Source organism: Carcharhinus amblyrhynchos, chromosome 17, assembly GCF_965287045.1.
Source record: "Carcharhinus amblyrhynchos chromosome 17, sCarAmb.v2.hapA, whole genome shotgun sequence".
Classification (NCBI taxonomy): Eukaryota; Metazoa; Chordata; class Chondrichthyes; order Carcharhiniformes; family Carcharhinidae; genus Carcharhinus; species Carcharhinus amblyrhynchos.
Window position 1 is genome coordinate 40,751,321 of NC_137340.1, and position 17,703 is coordinate 40,769,023.

Consider the following 17,703-nt stretch of genomic DNA (forward strand, 5'->3'; position numbering starts at 1 on the left):
ACCTACCAATTAAATATGTAATTAGTGCAAGTATAAAATAGAACATGATAAACAACAATCAGACAACATACCACAGAAAATGGTGTTGAAATAGTTAAGGCTCAGGTTGACAGATCCATAGGTATTAAGAGACCCAGTCAACATACCCAATCACTGCAAAATGACTATCAATAAAGCAAACAGGAGGCTGAATCGTATAGTGCACTTATTTATACCAGACTGAGCACTGCATTCATTTCTGGTAATTAAAACTGAAAGACAACAAGCACTCAAAACCCTGTGAGTTGTTTACTGTAGAGATATAGAAGTAATCCCTAGCACTAAACAAAGTTTAGAACAGAGGCACACGTTCAAACACAACATTGGGATTGATTCTGGGTTGTTTTACTTCATAAAGTGATTAATACCTACAATTAGTTATAAGTAGTGTGCAGGTGAAAGTCATTTAAATAGAAGTTGGGTAAATTCTGGGGGAAGGGAGCAACTTTAGGGGCTGTCCTGATGTCTAATATCTTCAAGAGAAAAAAGGTAAATTTAATTGTGGCCCCAGATAACTGACGTTCACTGACACTCAAGTTTCTGACCTCATTGTAGTCTTGGTTCAAACATAGACAAAAGGGTTGAACTCCAGAGGTGAGAGTCACTACCATTGACATTAAAGATAGCATTTGACTAATGTGGCATCAAGGAACCCAAGCAAAACTGGAGTCAATGGTGATCAGGAGCAAAACTCTGTTGGTTGGAGTCATATGTAACACAAAAGTTGTTGCTGTTGGTAGCCATTCATCTAAATCCCAGAAAATCCCTATGTATTCCTCAAGTTTGTATCCTAACCCAATCACCTTCAGCTGTTTCATCAATGACCTTCCTTCCACTACAAGGGCAGAAATGGAGATATTCATTGATGATTGTACAATGTTCAGCACCATTCGCATTCCTCACATACTGAAGCATTCTGTGTCCAAATGCAGCATGACCTGGACGATATTTAGACTTGGGTTGATAAATGACAATTAACATTTGTGCCACACGTGCCAGGCAATGGCCATCTCCAACAAGACAGAATCTAACCATCGCCCCATGACATTCAATGGCATTACCATCACTGAATTCCCCCACTAGCAACCATGAATTGAATGGGACTATCCCATAAATATTATGGTTCTAGAGCAGGTCAGATGCTAGGAATCCTTCAGTGAGTAACTCAACTACTGACTCCCAAAGTCTGTCCACAATCAACAAGGCACAAGTCAGGAGTGTGATGGAATACTCCCCCTTTGCGTGGATGAGTGCAGCTCCAAAAACACTCAAGAAGCTTGACACCCCCCAGGACAAAGTAGCCTACTTGAAAGGCATCCACAAAGATTCACTCCCTCCATTACCGACACACAATGGCAGCCATGTATATCAACTACAAGATGCACTGCAAGAACTCACCAAGGATCCTTAGACAGCGCCTTGCAAACCCACAACTACTTCCACCTAGAAGGACAAGGGCAGCAGATCATACTGGCACCTAGAGATCCGCCTCCAAGTTGATCATCATCCTGACTTGGAAATATGTTGCCACTCCTTCACTGTCGCTCAAAATCCTGGAATTTCCTCCCTAACATCACTGTGTGTGCAGCTACATTACGTGGACTGCAGCATTCAAGGTGGCAGTTTATCACCACCTTCTCAAGGGTAACTAGGGATGGGCAATGAATGCCAGCCTAGCCAGCACTGCCCACATTCCATGAATGAATAAAGATAAATAAATTAGCAACTACATTTACAATGGTAGGTTTGAAACATGGAGTCTAAATTTTACCTGGCAAAACCATTCTGCATCAATTCTCGCTGGAGTTTTTGGTCTTGAGCAGCATATTCTGAGAGCTTCGATTCCAAAGCAGGGGGAAGGATATTTGGGATAAATTTAGAAAAGAGACTGGGTGCCAGCTGTGCCCAATCTGGGAAAATAGAGAAAAAGAAAGGTTACTACCATGGTCAACATCTGTATTTTTATGCAAGTACAGCAAATATAATTTGTTGCAATAGCCATATAAAAATTATAATGCTTCTAATTTTTGTCCCACAATTGTATGCATTTGACAATTCTTGCCGATGATCAAGTTGGTGCCCTGAATGAAAAGTACACCAGGTTTTGCCCTTCCTTCACTTTTCCTTCTAAACTGCAGGCACCTGAGGATCAAATTTCCATAAATCACTTAAACATCTCCATGATTGCAGGAACCTCATAAAACAATGCAGGGAAATACAGAAACTGAGTACTGACGGTCATAATTTTGGCTGTTAATTTGATGTCACACCAATGCCTTGATATAAACAACTGCAACCTGTGTCAGAATACACTGCAGAAAGAGATTCATTCTCAATTGTAGCAAATGTAACTTTTCTAAATTAAAGTAAATGCAGGGAAAGCTGCTCGTAGCTACTGCTGGTTAACTATAAAATTCACAACACTGAGAATACCAAAAAAACTTGATGATTGATTCTGGTTTCATCATCATAAATAGTTGCTTTAAACTTTTTTAAAAATATATAATTACTTGTCCAACTCTTTCTCATTCAGAGTGACCAGGCGTGATGGGCTGAATAGCTTCTTCATTGCTGTATTATGCTAAGGGAAAAAATCTTCACTGGGGCTTCATTCCACATTAAATGAATCTGTTTGTGGCAAGGTGCTTAGCATTACTGCCTCACAGCGCCAGGGACCGGGTTCGATTCCCGGGGTCACTGTCTGTTTGGAGTTTGCACATTCTCCCTGTCTGCCTGGGTTTCCTCCAGATGGTCTGGCTTCCTTCCACTGTACAAAGTATGTGCTGGTTAGGTGCACTGGACATGCTAAATTCTCCCTCGATGTACATCGGGTTGATGGGTTTTTGATAAGCAAGGGGATTAAGGGTTATGGGGAGAGGGCGGGAATGTGGAACTGAGCCACAACAGATCAGCCATGATCTTATTGAATGGCGGGGCAGGCTCGAAGGGCTAGATGGCCTACTCCTGCTCCTATTTCTTACGTTCTTATTATGTTCTTATGTACCTGAACATGCTCCGGAATGTGGCGACTAGGCTTCATTGCAGTGCTAAAATAAGCCTACTTGTGACACTAATAAATAAACTTGAATATCTACCAGGTGTTAAACTTTGAATCCTGTGTACTCAAAAACATTTGCACTTGGTTACACTTAGTTACAAGTTATTCATCTATTTCAGCAATGTAAAGTGAACATTTTCAACTGTATCTTTATGCCCACAGACTACAATATCTAACAAGAAATAGTTCTAATCACTGCTGAAATATTTTAAATATTGAAACCAAATAAATATTACATGAACCAGTAATTTCTTTGTGGCTGAATATATGTGCTCAAATAAATAGGGGGTTTTGAACAATGCAGCCTGTGTTGGAGTTCTGTTTTAATTCATATTTTGCATCCTTCTCGCTTTCTGAAGTTCACAATTTGCTCTGCATGTACAGAAATGGATTTCCACATTTTAATCCACAATGCTCTTAAAAATAAAATATGAGTGGCAAAAGTAGTAAAAGGTGACAGGCCATAAAACAGAATGTTTTCTCAGAAAATGATGGAAAACTTGTGATCATATTAGCGTGATTACTGCTGAAGTCCATGCAGCTCCGAATACAGCCAGCTGATCAAGCACACAATGAAAAATTAAACTCGGGACTTTCCTGGCCTGTGAAGCTTAGTGCATTTATTAACCGAACCATCAGGGAGATTCGATGTTCCAAATTATTTTCTGAACAGTTGACACAGTGATCTAAAACTGAACAACTGAAATATTTTAAAAGCAATACAAACTCCAGGATAAAATCATCCTCTTACTAAGTTACATGATCTTGAGAATTTCTTGTTCAAACTTAAATTGGCTAAAGTTGACAAAAACAAAAACAGAATCCCTACAGTATAGGAAGAGGCCATTCGGCCTATTGAGTCCGCACCAACCACAAAGCCACCACGACCCTAACCCCATATCCCTACATATTTTACCAGCTAATCCCTCTAATGTATGCATCTCAGAACACTGAGGGCAATTTTCAGCATGGCCAATCAACCTAGCCTGCACATCTTTGGACTTTATCATTGAACAGATTAGTTTTTAGTAAAAAAAAAATTATGTGGAAACTTAAATTTGTTGTACTGCACTGTTGATACTAAATATTCACCTCAATTATATATGTTATAATAGTCTTCCTCTCCACTTGGACAATAAAGATTGCATTTACTCCAATACAAAGATATTCCTTTTTTGATAACTGCTCCATTCTTTTCCTGCTTCTATTCTTGAAAAATGAGCTTCAAATTAAATTTTATTTAGTGACTATATTTTGAGAACCTCTGTTTGCTCTTATATTATGTACTATTTTATTTTATAACTTATTTACAAAGGCCTGTACTTTTTCCATGATCTTTGGTTTGTGATGATCATACATGACATTTGGCATAATTCTAACAACTGTACTTCAAAAGAAGCATCAGTAAAACATTACACGAAGTAGCTAAATGAATGGTTACAAGCTTATTGTAGATTTGTTTCAGAATACAAGGGAATGCACAACAATGTTCTATTGAAAATTTTAAGCACTCAATACACAAATTATATAACATTGACATCTCACTAATTTATTTCCCAGAATTAAATTCCTACCAGCATTTCAAATTATTTACTTAAATGTCCACGGAAGACATTTGTTTGAAATTCTGCAGATCAGCAAAGTCATTTTTGTTCCCAATTCCAACTACATATTTAGATTTCCATTGTCAAAAGCACCTATCAAGAATTAAACAGGGTGCCCCTTCAATTTCCCATATTAACAAGTCTCTAATGGCTTAGAGGATAGACATAGGGCTTCAAACATTCAAATCTTTGAAAGTAGGAAAAATGAGAAGTTGATAAAGCTATATAGAAATTTCCTAAATGGGACAAGCAGTTCAAAAAGGTAAGTGAAAACTCTACAGATTTTCATTTTGAGCACAGAATTTTGTGTCTAGTTTTGCATACCCACGTGAAGCAGAAAGTTAAGGCTCCTTGAAGATTGGACGAGATTCACTAAGATTCAGAAATGAATAGATATAGTGACAAATGATTCATAAATCTAGAACTTAGGATATAATAGATCTGAATTAAAATTCAAATTAAAAAAGGTTTTGGGAAACAAATATGAAGAGAACATTTGATGAAACGTAAACTCAAGAACACCTAAAGAATGATGGGAGTGTTCATCAACTGTTGCCAGGACAACATAGTGGATGTTTGCTCTTGTCCATTACCACTTCTTCAGTCTTCTGAAGGGCCACCTAGTATGAACAACATATTTTCCAATTCCTTTCACAAGTTAATGCAGCATTTTATAATCTATTCTCAGGATATCTCATGCATCATTAGCAAAGCCCTCAAGAAAGTGATAGTGGATCTAACTTGAAGGTAATCCATATTCTAACCGTATGAACAATTTATTCTGTAATCTATATTCTATCAGTAATATTGGAGAAGGAGTTCCACATTTTTGATGCAGCAAAAATGATGCAACAGTGACACATGTCAAGGTGAGACAATGTCTGGCTTATAAGGGACTTGAAGATGATTGCGTTCTCATGGACTTCCTGGCCCTGCCTTTGTGATGGTGGAGGCTGCAAGACTGGGAATGCTGTCAAAGATGTAATGGCGAGTTGCTGCAGTGTATCCTTTATAGCCTGGTACTGTAGTGGATCAAGTTTGCACCAGCGAATTGGGTGCCCAACCTGTGAAGTGCTTTGTGCTAAATAGTATCAGACTTTGTGACTTTGTTCTAGCTGCACCCATGCAGACAAGTGGCCCAATGTGTTTAATTTTTACTCCATTCTTAAAGTTACCAAGTGCAGAGTGGACCAGGCTTATCCAAATCTATTCCGTGCTTGCTCCAAAAACCAAATTCAAATTGAATCCAATTCATGGTCCCCACAAGAGAGACATAAAAGATCCAAGCTGACAAGGAAAGACATTGCATTCCATCTCCGGCTTGATCTTGGTCAAATTTTTAAAGGGTTACATTGAGAGTCTCATTGTCTTCAGCAGCACTCAAAACAACTCAAAACAATTGGCCTTCTTTATTGGTTGTTCCCAATCCTAAAGCCTTATCCATTTTCTCCTCTGCACTTATGCTGCATGTTTCGCTAGATGTTCCTTCCTGACCATCCCCCCTTCTATCAGGTTAGCTGGAGCTGGAATGTATCTGAGCTGATGTATACATGACCAGGAGTGTATTAAATATGCTTATGAGATGAGCCAGTTTCCTGCTGATCTCGGGCAGTAGGTACATGATCATAGAAGGTCCACATGGAGAGAAAAGGAACATGTACCATGGTGACTGAACTGAACCGATAAGCACAGTAACAGTGCTAATGCATTGAATTCCAAGCTGCTGGGAAGATGTGCCTGGACGCACTGCTTAATGAATGAATTTACAGGGACAACAAGCAGGAGTTGTTTTGACACTTGCCTTACCAGGCAGCCACAGAGCTCTTCAGATGCACTAACTTCAATGGATAGGCCAACTGAAGCTTGGCAAGCCCTATACTAGTATGATAAGTCACCTTCTCCTTTAAAAAAACAATTATTGAGTTCTGATTGGGAAACACTTGTAAACTTCTTGTTACCAATGATTTACAAGATATTTCACCTGTATCTAACCAACTAAAACTGTCAGAATAAGGAGAATGATGGATCAGGGTACTAAATTGGCACAATATGGTTATATAATAAAATATATATTTCTACTGTACTATAAAGAGAAGCAACTGCCTTGTTGTTGAGTGTTGCCATTTCAGATACAAGTGAGCAGGCTACAATTCAAAACATGTGATCAATTGATGCCTGATTTCAGTTCTCATATTGTATAATCATAAATAAGATGAGGTTAGTATCCTATTAGTCAATGTTCTATTTCGAGGATTGGAGGTTGGGGGAAAATGTGGAATTAAATAAATTTTCTGACACTAAAGATATTAAATACAAACCACTCAAATTGGAAAAAGCAAAATTGAAAAGCAAAGCCCAATGAAAACAAAAATGAAGGGAATCAGCAGCTACGTATCAGTGCTCTGTGCAAATAAAATCAATATTGTGCCTTCTGCACGGACATAAAAACATGCAGATTCTACAAGCAGAAAACAACAATAAGGAGAGAAGCAATGTTCTCTGACATCAATTAACCTAATATAATCACATTTGAATGCATCTTCTAAAAACACACTTGCTCTCTCTTTCTGTGTCACTAAGCAAACTCATTCGAACTTTCATTGCTTGATCAATAATGAAGATGTTTTTAACCTGAAAAAACACTCCAGAAATTTAAACACAATTAATTAGACATCGTCAACCTGGCAACAGAATGACAAGAATCTTTTCCTCTACAGTCATTTTTTGGAAAATTCAGTTGATTTTTTTGTGGGTGTAATAACAGCTGTCAAAAAAAAAAGCCTTTAAATGTTCCCACACATAAAACCTGCACATTTAATTAAATCTGTAGAGCCCACAACAGATTGTTATTCCAATATTTGTTCAGAGCCAAGACGCTTTAACTAAGAAATGTGTTTTGCTGTGTTTACATGCTAATGGATACCAGTGAACAGTTGGGTTTTTAATGACAATCGATTAACCTCAATAGCAATATTAACAATACTGGTACTTTTTTTCAATTCCAGATTTATTTAATTAACTGTTGGGATTTGAACTCATATTCCTGGATTAGTTGTCCAGGCCTCCAAACTGCTGGTCCAGTAACATAACTACTATATTACCGTACCCTATCACGCTGAATAAGTTATTCTTAGACGTCAGCTTCTCTGGTAGCTGCCCCTCCAGTAGATCCTGGAAAATTGGACGAGTTGGAGAGGGGACTGGCAATGGCAGCCAGCAGTGGCAACAAGAGTATCATGGAGTTGATGGAACACTCCTGCTCCACCAGGCACCACTTTGATTTAAAAACAAAATAAACCTTACCTTTTTGGTAGCCCCTGGGTAGTTCAAATCCAGATCTCGAAAACCAGAGAAGGTCAAATGCCTGCTCAGCTCAAGAATGCCCAATTACCCTGAGACATTCTAAAACAGGAGTTAGGTCTCTCATTTGCATCTGGGAAGGGCATAAAGCTTATTTTAGATGACTGGCCAAGATCCCTGAAAATGGCACAAACAAATCTTGCATCGATAGTTCTTCAGGTATCCTGGTTGTGCAAGACATTCATCACCAAAACTGGGCTTTTATCATGACTTGTCTTGCATCTTAAAATAGATATGAGATATAATTTTTATCCCTTTGGTTTGTTACAATCTAATTAGGGTCCATAACGTTTAAACAGAAATCCAAATATCCAGTGATTTAACCAACAGAAATACACAAGATTTCATAGCTTTGGACAAAAACAAACTTTATCACAAATAAAAAGAATTAAACAAAACAAGTACTATTAACTCCACATTATAATTTCTCCTTATACTTTACTTCAGTCTTGGAAGGTTTGTTTACTTATGTAGGAACTGAGCCAAAGATATGCTACAACCCTCCAGAATTCACTAACTCTCCTCAGTATTCCAGTTATTCTTCAAGGTGAGACATTATGACTGCAGATGTCTTAACTCCTTGTTCTGGTTTCCTTCTCAGAGTTTCCAAGCTAATTTGTTGACTGCTTTCTTCCACAAGGCTCTATGGGGACCAATGTAGGTTTCTTCCTCCAGCTTCAAAGCAAATAAACTTTCCAGATGCCTTTTCCCCCCTCATGAAAAGCATATGGTGATTGAAGCACCCATGTGGTGATCTAAAAGTTAGTATTTTCTCTGCTTTCATGCAAGCCTGTCTAATATTCATTGCCTCTTAGCTCTCTCCTCTCTGAGATGTAGTCTGCATCAAATCAAAACTGCATCTGCCTCCTGTGAGTGCACACCCAGATAAATTAGAGACTTCCCAACTCCCACAGCACATCTCTATGACAATGTAACACGCTTTGGAATATTCTCAAACAGAAATACAAACAAATTATTCAATGCTTTTCTGATTCTGCAACTTGTGAATAATTTATATTGCTAAAAGATGTGATGGTCCTCCCTCTGGATTTCCTGAGACCAGAAGAAATCTCCATTTCTACAAAGCTGCTTGCTTCTAGCTTAATTTTGAACTGGAAACTACATAGCTCAATAAAAGACTTATATGATTTAAATGGAGAACTTCTAGCTCTACTCAAGGTTTAGAAAATGGGTCATCCATTGTTTAAGTGTTTACACCTCTCCCTCTGACCTTAAAATGTAACCTATGTCCATGCATTTTGCAAGTGTAGTCAACTTCAACTTGTCTGATTTTTAAATTGGGATGCTATGGGCCCGACCAAACCACCCAATATTATACAAATTTTTTAAGTATTTGACTTCAAATATATTTTGGTAATATCTACTCCATGTATGAACAGATGTTATTTCTGTTATTGAGAAACTAGATTGAAGGACCAAGACCATATTTAGAGGGTTCCATCAAAAGCAAAGAGAGTAGGTCAAGAGATAAAACAAGTGGAAGTAAAACAGTCGTATGCTGAGATTTTACAGACTGGTCAGTTATAGGAGGAAGCCAAGAGAGCTCCATTATTTTTAAGTTCTTTAACAGTAGGAATTCAAATAAGTAACAGCGCGACAGATTTTCATTTTAACACCATACGTACGGAGAGGAGGAGGAGTGAGTAGGATGGTTTATTTGAAGTCTAAGAACAAGGGGGAAAGTTCTCTATTCTCTCCCCATAGATGCTGTCAGCCCTGCTGAAATGTTCCAACATTTTCTGTTTTGGTTGTTGAAGGGAGAAAATGATGTTGAATTTACTTCACAAAGAGATAACTTCATCTTAGCCTTAGGGAATACAATTTCCATGTTGCAAATCATGTTGTTTTCTCGAAAAGACAATTCTCATTTTCTGTTACTTACCAGGTCTAAGTGTATATAAGCCTTTAACTATATTTGCCATGGTTGAAGGAGTGACCTTAAATGGAGTTGACTGAGCTTCTATTAGTAAAGCTGAAACAGAAGCAAAGGAAACAGATAAAGTGCAAGGAGGACTACAGTACTTCAATTGAATTAGACCTATTAGCATTTATTCATTCAAGTTCTGAATGAGGCCATCAGCAGACAACCTTAAAGTCATTTAACTTTGGCATAAATGGAGTATAATCCATTCTGAAACGTAACAAAAAGAACGACCAGATCCTGATGGAATACCCAAGTACACAAAAGCCAAATACACAATCCTGCCAGAGGCCTGCTCACATTACTCAAAGCTTGCACTGGCTTCCATGTAACTTTAGCCCCAAAGAAAATACATGTAAAAGTTCCATCTTTAATGGTATGCTTAAAATTGGATGCTCTTAGCCAGGCACTGCCAACATTTGAAAACCAAACGCACACAATGCAAAGCATATAGATGTGAAACTTCATTGCCAAGATCAGAAATCAGTGTGTAATATGACATTGGTCTCTGGCGGACATGTTTTGTATGAGCGTTACACAGTCAAAAACTGGAGAGGGGAGAAGCAACCTTCCCTTTCCTTTTGTTTATTCCACCCCAGAATTGATATGAATCAGTTTTTGAGACAAATTTTATTAAGTTAGATTTACAGAACAAAAGTCAGTTCAAATCTAACAATTATGGTTTTACTTTCATAAGCATATTATGAAAAATAAATAAATCCTTAAAATACTCCAAATCTAATTAACTGGTGCTGAAATGTGGTCATGATGTGCAGATGCCAGTATTGGACTGAGGTGGGCACAGTAAGAACGCTCATAACATGAGGTTAAAGTCCAACAGGTTTCGGAGCGCTGCTCCTTCATAAGGTGACTCATCTGATGAAGGAGTAGCGCTCCAAAAGCTCATATCAAATAAACCTGTTGGACTTTTACCTGATGTTGGAGACTTCTTACTGAAATGTAGTCACTGTTGTAATGCAAGTAAATCAATCAATAATCGGCATATAGTAACATCTCACGCAAACTTACAGCACAAAAACACAAGAATTAGGACTAAGCCATTAGGGCCCTCGAGCCTGCCCTGCCATTTCATAAGATCATGTCTGATATTATTACAGTCTCAACCCTACTTTCTCCTCTAACCCCTATAACCTTTGACTTCCTTGTCCATTTAAAAACTAAATGAGCCTTACAGATATTCAACAACCCTGTTTTTACTGTTCTCCTCAGCCTAACAACCCTCAGACAAAGAAAGTTCTCCTCATCTCAACCTTAAGTACCTTATTTTTAATCTCTGTCTCTCAGTTCCAGCCTCTCCAATAAGGGGAAGCGTCCTCACAGCATCCACTCTCTCAAGTCCCTTCAGGTCTTTTTTCCCTCAAGATCACCTCTAATTCCACTAAACTCCAACCTATCCAACCATTCCTTGTATTTATCCCATTCATCTCAGCAATCGGTGTACTGAATCTTCTCTGAACTGCATTTATTGCAATTAAATCCTATAAGTAAGGAGCCTGTATACAGTACTCAGATGCAGTCAAAGGCCTTGTACAGCTGTAGTAACACTTAACTACAATTACGTTTGGTTTCTCTTCTAATAAATGCAAGTTATGTTCCATTTATCTTCTTAATCATTTGCTATATCTGCATCCTAACTTTTTGTGATTTACATACCAGGACTTTCAGATGCTTCTGCAACATAAGTGTTCTGTAATCTCTCTCGATTTAAATAATATACTGCTTTTGTATTCTTCCTGCCAATGATAAATTCACATTTTCCCAAATTACATTCCATTTCCTGAATTTTGCCTACTCACTTAACTTATCTATATCCCTCTGTAGACTATGTCCTCTCCACAGCTTATTACCTTACTTACTTTTGTCTTATCCGTAAATTTACATAAGAACATAAGAAATAGGAGCAGGAGTAGGCCATCTGGCCCTTCGAGTCTGCCCCGCCATTCAATAAGATCATGGCTGATCTGTCGTGGCTCAGTTCCACATTCCTGCCCTCTCCCCATAACCCTTAATCCCCTCTCTTATCAAAAACCCATCAACCCGCGTCTTAAAAATATTTAGCGAGGTAGCCTCCACCACCTCAACGGGCAGAGAATTCCAGAGATTCACCACCTTTTGAGTGAAGAAGTTCCTCCTCAACTCCGTTCTAAACCGCCCCCCCTTTATCTTGAGGCTGTGCCCCCTAGTCCTACTGTCCTTTCTGAGCGGGAAGAGCCTCTCCACGTCTATCCTATCCATCCCATTCATCATCTTGTACGTCTCAATGAGATCTCCCCTCATTCTTCTAAACTCCAACGAGTACAAGCCTAGTTTATTCAGCCTCTCCTCATAGCTCAACCCCCTCAACTCCGGCATCAGCCTAGTAAACCTCCTCTGCACTCCCTCCAAGGCCAAAATATCCTTGCGTAAGTACGGCGCCCAAAACTGCACACAGTACTCCAGCTGCGGTCTCACCAATGCCCTGTACAGCCGCAGCAAGACCTCCCTACTTTTATATTCAATCCCCCTCGCTATGAAGGCCAGCATCCCATTTGCCTTCCTGACCACCTGCTGCACCTGCAAGCTGGGTTTTTGTGACTCATGCAGAGGTCCCTCTGCACTGTCGCCTGCTGCAGTTTTTCTCCACGTAAGTAATAATCCTTCCTACCATTCCTCCTACCAAAGTGGACCACCTCGCACTTGCCAACATTAAATTCCATTTGCCAGTTCCTAGCCCATTCGCCCAGCCTATCTAGATCCTTCTGCAGACTCTCCACACCCTCCGCGCAATTTGCCGTTCCACCAATCTTGGTGTCATCAGCAAATTTCGACACCATACACTCGGTTCCCTCCTCCAGATCATCTATATAAATGGTAAATAGCTGAGGCCCCCGCACTGACCCCTGGGGCACTCCACTAGTCACCAACCGCCAATCCGAATAGCACTCATTGACCCCCACTCTCTGCCTTCTATTTGACAACCAGTCCTCTATCCACGCTAACACCCTACCCCCAACTCCATGTCCCCTGACCTTCTGCAATAACGTCTTGTGAGGTACCTTGTCAAACGCCTTCTGAAAATCAAGAAAGACCACATCCACCGGCTCTCCTCTATCCACCGCCCTAGACACATAAATTTAATATAGATTCGGTCCCTTCATCCAAAATCATTGATTTGGATTGGAAATAGTTCAGGCCCCAGAACTGTGGTACTTCCTGTGTACTCCCCTAATAACAGTTTGTTACCTGCAAATAATCCATTGAACACTTCTCTTTGCTTCCTATTAGTTAATCAATCCTCTATCCATGCTAATATTTTACCACCTATACCATGAGCTCTTATTTCATGTAGGAAGCTTTGATGTGACACCTTATCAAATACTTTTGGAAATCCGAATATATCACATCTACAGGTACGCCTTTATCAGTATCGAGTGTTACTTCCTCAAAGAACCAGTAAGTTAGTCAAACACAATTTCTCTTTCATAAAGCCATGCTAACTCTGCTTTATCATATTGACATTTTTTAAGTGTTTTGTGATAGCCTCCTTAATAATAACAAATGAGATGAAATAACTACCTTTGTTTTTGATACAACTGGTTGACAATGGAATGTTGGTCAGGACATAAGGAGAACTTAAAGTTTAAAAGTTTATTGATTAGTGTCACAAGTAGGTTTACATTAACACTGCAATGAAGTTACTGTGAAAATCTCCCAGTCGCCACACTCCAGCGCGTGTTCGGGTACACTGAGGGAGAATTTAGCATGGCCAATGCATCTAACCAGCACATCTTTCAGACCGTGGGAGGAAATCAGAGCACCCAGAGGAAACCCATGCAGACACAGGAGAATGTGCAGACTCCACACAGACAGGAATTGAACCCAGGTCCCTGGCACTGTGAGGCAGCGCTGCTAACCACTGTGTCGGCCACTGTCATTTTCTTCTCAAAATTTACATATCTTACCTGGTGGGTAATAAGATTTTCAATTGTCGTATGTAACACAATAAAGTTATATGTCCTAGCCCAGTAATATTTCAGGTTCACTATTGCTATTGATGTAATTTAATGCTCAACATATCTTGACAAGGTTTCCATTAACCTCATTCACTCTGGATTGTACAGACCAACTGTTTCCTACCTATCTTTACGGCTGAGTTTCTGCACGCTTAGGAACATTCCTATTGCTCTTCAGTACATTTTTTCCAATGCTTGCACTTCTATTCTGAAAGCTGGTGATCAGAGCCATGTACCCCAAATGTGGAATGACCAAATTATTCTAATACTTCAACATAACCTCTGTAGACTTGTAACTCAATTGATTTGACTTTATGGCTGCCTTTGATTTAATTTTGCAACAGCTCCTTGATAATTTTTTTGAAAATTAAGAAAAAACTTACTGACTTTCAAGTCTTTTTTTCCAAGCTTTCCTGCTCTATTGCTATTTTATTATATACTTGCATCACACTTTTACCCAAATTGAATCTTTTAAATTCTGGAATACAAAATTTAATTTAGTTCAACCAAATTCCTGACCCAAATTCATCTGTAAATTGCATCTACTGTCTCTCCTCCTCTATTTCAGCCTTGTATAATTGGAAATGAGAATGAACTAGTGCACATTATCAGAGAATGATTCCGTAACAGGAAAGTATCCTTCTTTTCAAATTGAATCTGCCTTCAAGCTTAATGTTGTATCAAATGACAGAACTAAATATACAACTACACTTCCAGTTTTAATTACAATTTATTGCCATGAATAATGTTAACAGAACTGCAGTTTTGTAATACAGAAATAATCCAAGCAGCAGAATTCAAAAGCAAAAGTCACGTAAAAGCTCACTGCTAATTTCCCATAAATAGAAGAAATGAAGTTGACAAGATACTTGAGCTGGAAGCTGAAACTTGTCTGTCATGACAATCTAACCATCTTATTCAGTATGCTGGCTGTCCAATAAATCTTGGCTTTGTCATAAATAAAAAAATTATATCCCAAAGGCACATCCTGGAAATGCTGGAAAAACAGGCTGACAGCAAAGATCAAGATTTAGGAAAGGGAATGATTCTCTTCCTCCTGGGGTGGCTCCTCATTTGAGTATCTACTCCAAATTACTGGTGATGCTTAGCTTGAGTAAAGACAAATGCTTGATAAAATTAATGTCAGAAGTACAATTCTGAACATCGCAGCTTCAGGAATAAACCAACTTTGGCACAGAAATCAAAGTGCAAACAGAATCATTACTCACGCATTAAGGTAGGAACATGCTTTTCTGCAACCTGTTCTGTAAACAACTTTATGAGGTCATCTTTCAAATCTCTGTTAAGTTTGGTTTCAATGTAAAATTTGTTCTGCAAGAATGAAAACAGAAATTATCAGCAGGATTCAATGTTATAAGAGAGCAATTTAAAAAATCTCAATTCCTCAAATCGCATCAGCAACAGCATGAATATTATGTAGATTTGCTCCCACAGCAACAATACCACATATACTTTTAATGGAAGGAAAACAGCCCAAGGTATTTTCACAGCAGCTTTGTAAAGACAAATTCTGAGACTAAACCAAAGATGGTGATGTTCGGGGCTGATGGCAAAAATCTTGGTTAAGCAGGTTTTAAGAAGTGTCATTTGAAGTGAGGAAAGTTGAGGGACAGTTGAAGATACAACCACCAACGGTATAAGCAAATAAATCTGGGGATTGTTACAAAGTCAGAATTAGAAGAACGTAAGGATATTTTGGAGGGTTGTGGAACTGGAAGGGTTTACAGAAATGGGGGCGGGGGTGATGAGGACATGGATGTGTTTGAAATGAGCATTTTAAAAAATCAAAACATTGCTTGAATGGAAGGCAGTAGCAATTAACAGGGGGATGGGGGTGCACGCAGTAGTTAGGTGAATGGGACTTGCTGCATGCAATAGTATGGCGAGATCTTTGATGACCAAAATTTACAGAGAGAGGCTGGCCTGGGAATAATCAAGCCCAAAGGTACAAAGGCATGGATAGGAGTTTTAGCAGCAGACGGGATGAGATGTTAGAGTGGGAATAGGCATTCTTGATGGTAGTCAGTAGCTCATCTCTGGGTTAAACAAGACACCAAGGTTGTGAACAGTCTGGTTCAGCACCATGCAGTTGCCAGGGACGGGGATGGAATCAGTAAATAGTGAGGGCACAAACAACGGTTTTGAAATTGCCAATACTTATCACTGCTCTGGGATGGCACCGGAATGGTCAGTGAATAGTGTAGAATCTCCTTCCTTTGTAAATGGCAGTTTTTGGAGAGGAGGAAGTGACCTGATTAAATTTCCTGCATTATTTTCCTACCAAACTGGCTACAAATTACAGGCTTTTTTTTGATAAGGGGGTTATCCAGAATTGTAGGATGCTGAGTATAGCAAGATTCAGCCAACAATGTTAAGATAGACTTTGCTCTTTTTTGGTTTTGATTATTTCCTCATGAATTGTTGAGTCAGTGTAATTACTGGCAGCAGTGGGAATTGCCTGCCTGCCAAATCGACAAGACATCCATCATTAAATGAAGATATGTGAAGCAGGGCAGGTTGCACAAAGCATACTCTGTGCTAACTTTGTAGAAGCTTCAATAGGGCCTTAGAAGTGTTTCCATTATTTGTGCAGTAGAATTAGGTATCACTCATTTGACAGTTTTAACAGGCATAGTTCTCTGACCAATACAAAACAGACTACAAAGTCCAAGTCACCTCAAGAAATGGAAAGTCAGATTCCAGAAGGAAATTAGTGTAATTGTTTCACTGAAGTGCCAGCCATTCCAAATGTCATATCCACATAAGTTATGATTAAACCACTCCCTGATAACAAGTGGAGAAGTGAATTTTTCTCAAAACAAACAGTGCGGGCTAAATTATATAGCCCCTGAATTCAGGCACAGGGATTGTGGCGCATAATTACACCACAACCAAAGTGATGCATGAGTCACAGTTTATTTATACAGTTGGTGGCATCCTGAACCATGGGCAAGACTATATTGGCCCCTCCTTTACAGTGAAGGCAATGAAGCCCCTCTCTAGCCGTAAAGGCTGTAATCTTGGAGATAAGAACATAAGAACATAAGAAATAGGAGCAGGAGTAGGTCATCTGGCCCTTCGAGCCTGCCCCGTCATTCAATAAGATCATGGCTGATCTGTCGTGGCTCAGTTCCACATTCCTGCCCTCTCCCCATAACCCTTAATCCCCTCTCTTATCAAAAACCCATCAACCCGCGTCTTAAAAATATTTAGCGAGGTAGCCTCCACCACCTCAACGGGCAGAGAATTCCAGAGATTCACCACCTTTTGAGTGAAGAAGTTCCTCCTCAACTCCGTTCTAAACCGCCCCCCCTTTATCTTGAGGCTGTGCCCCCTAGTCCTACTGTCCTTTCTGAGCGGGAAGAGCCTCTCCACCTCTATCTTATCCATCCCATTCATCATCTTATACGTCTCAATGAGATCTCCCCTCATTCTTCTAAACTCCAACGAGTACAAGCCTAGTTTATTCAGCCTCTCCTCATAGTTCAACCCCCTCAACTCCGGTATCAGCCTAGTAAACCTCCTCTGCACTCCCTCCAAGGCCAAAATATCTTTGCGCAGGTGCGGCGCCCAAAACTGCACACAGTACTCCAGCTGCGGCCTCACCAATGCCCTATACAGCTGCAGCAAGACCTCCCTACTTTTATATTCAATCCCCTTCGCTAT

The 17,703-nt window shown here is 39.4% G+C and overlaps 1 protein-coding gene across 1 annotated transcript in view; it reads right to left on the reverse strand.

Annotated features, from left to right (window-relative positions):
- cacul1 (CDK2 associated cullin domain 1) overlaps positions 1-17,703 on the reverse strand; it is a 96,077-nt gene that overhangs the window by 20,784 nt on the left and 57,590 nt on the right. The window contains 3 exon segments of the mRNA XM_080205850.1: positions 1,811-1,949; positions 9,965-10,054; positions 15,246-15,348. Coding sequence (XP_080061976.1) covers positions 1,811-1,949; positions 9,965-10,054; positions 15,246-15,348 — 332 coding nt within the window.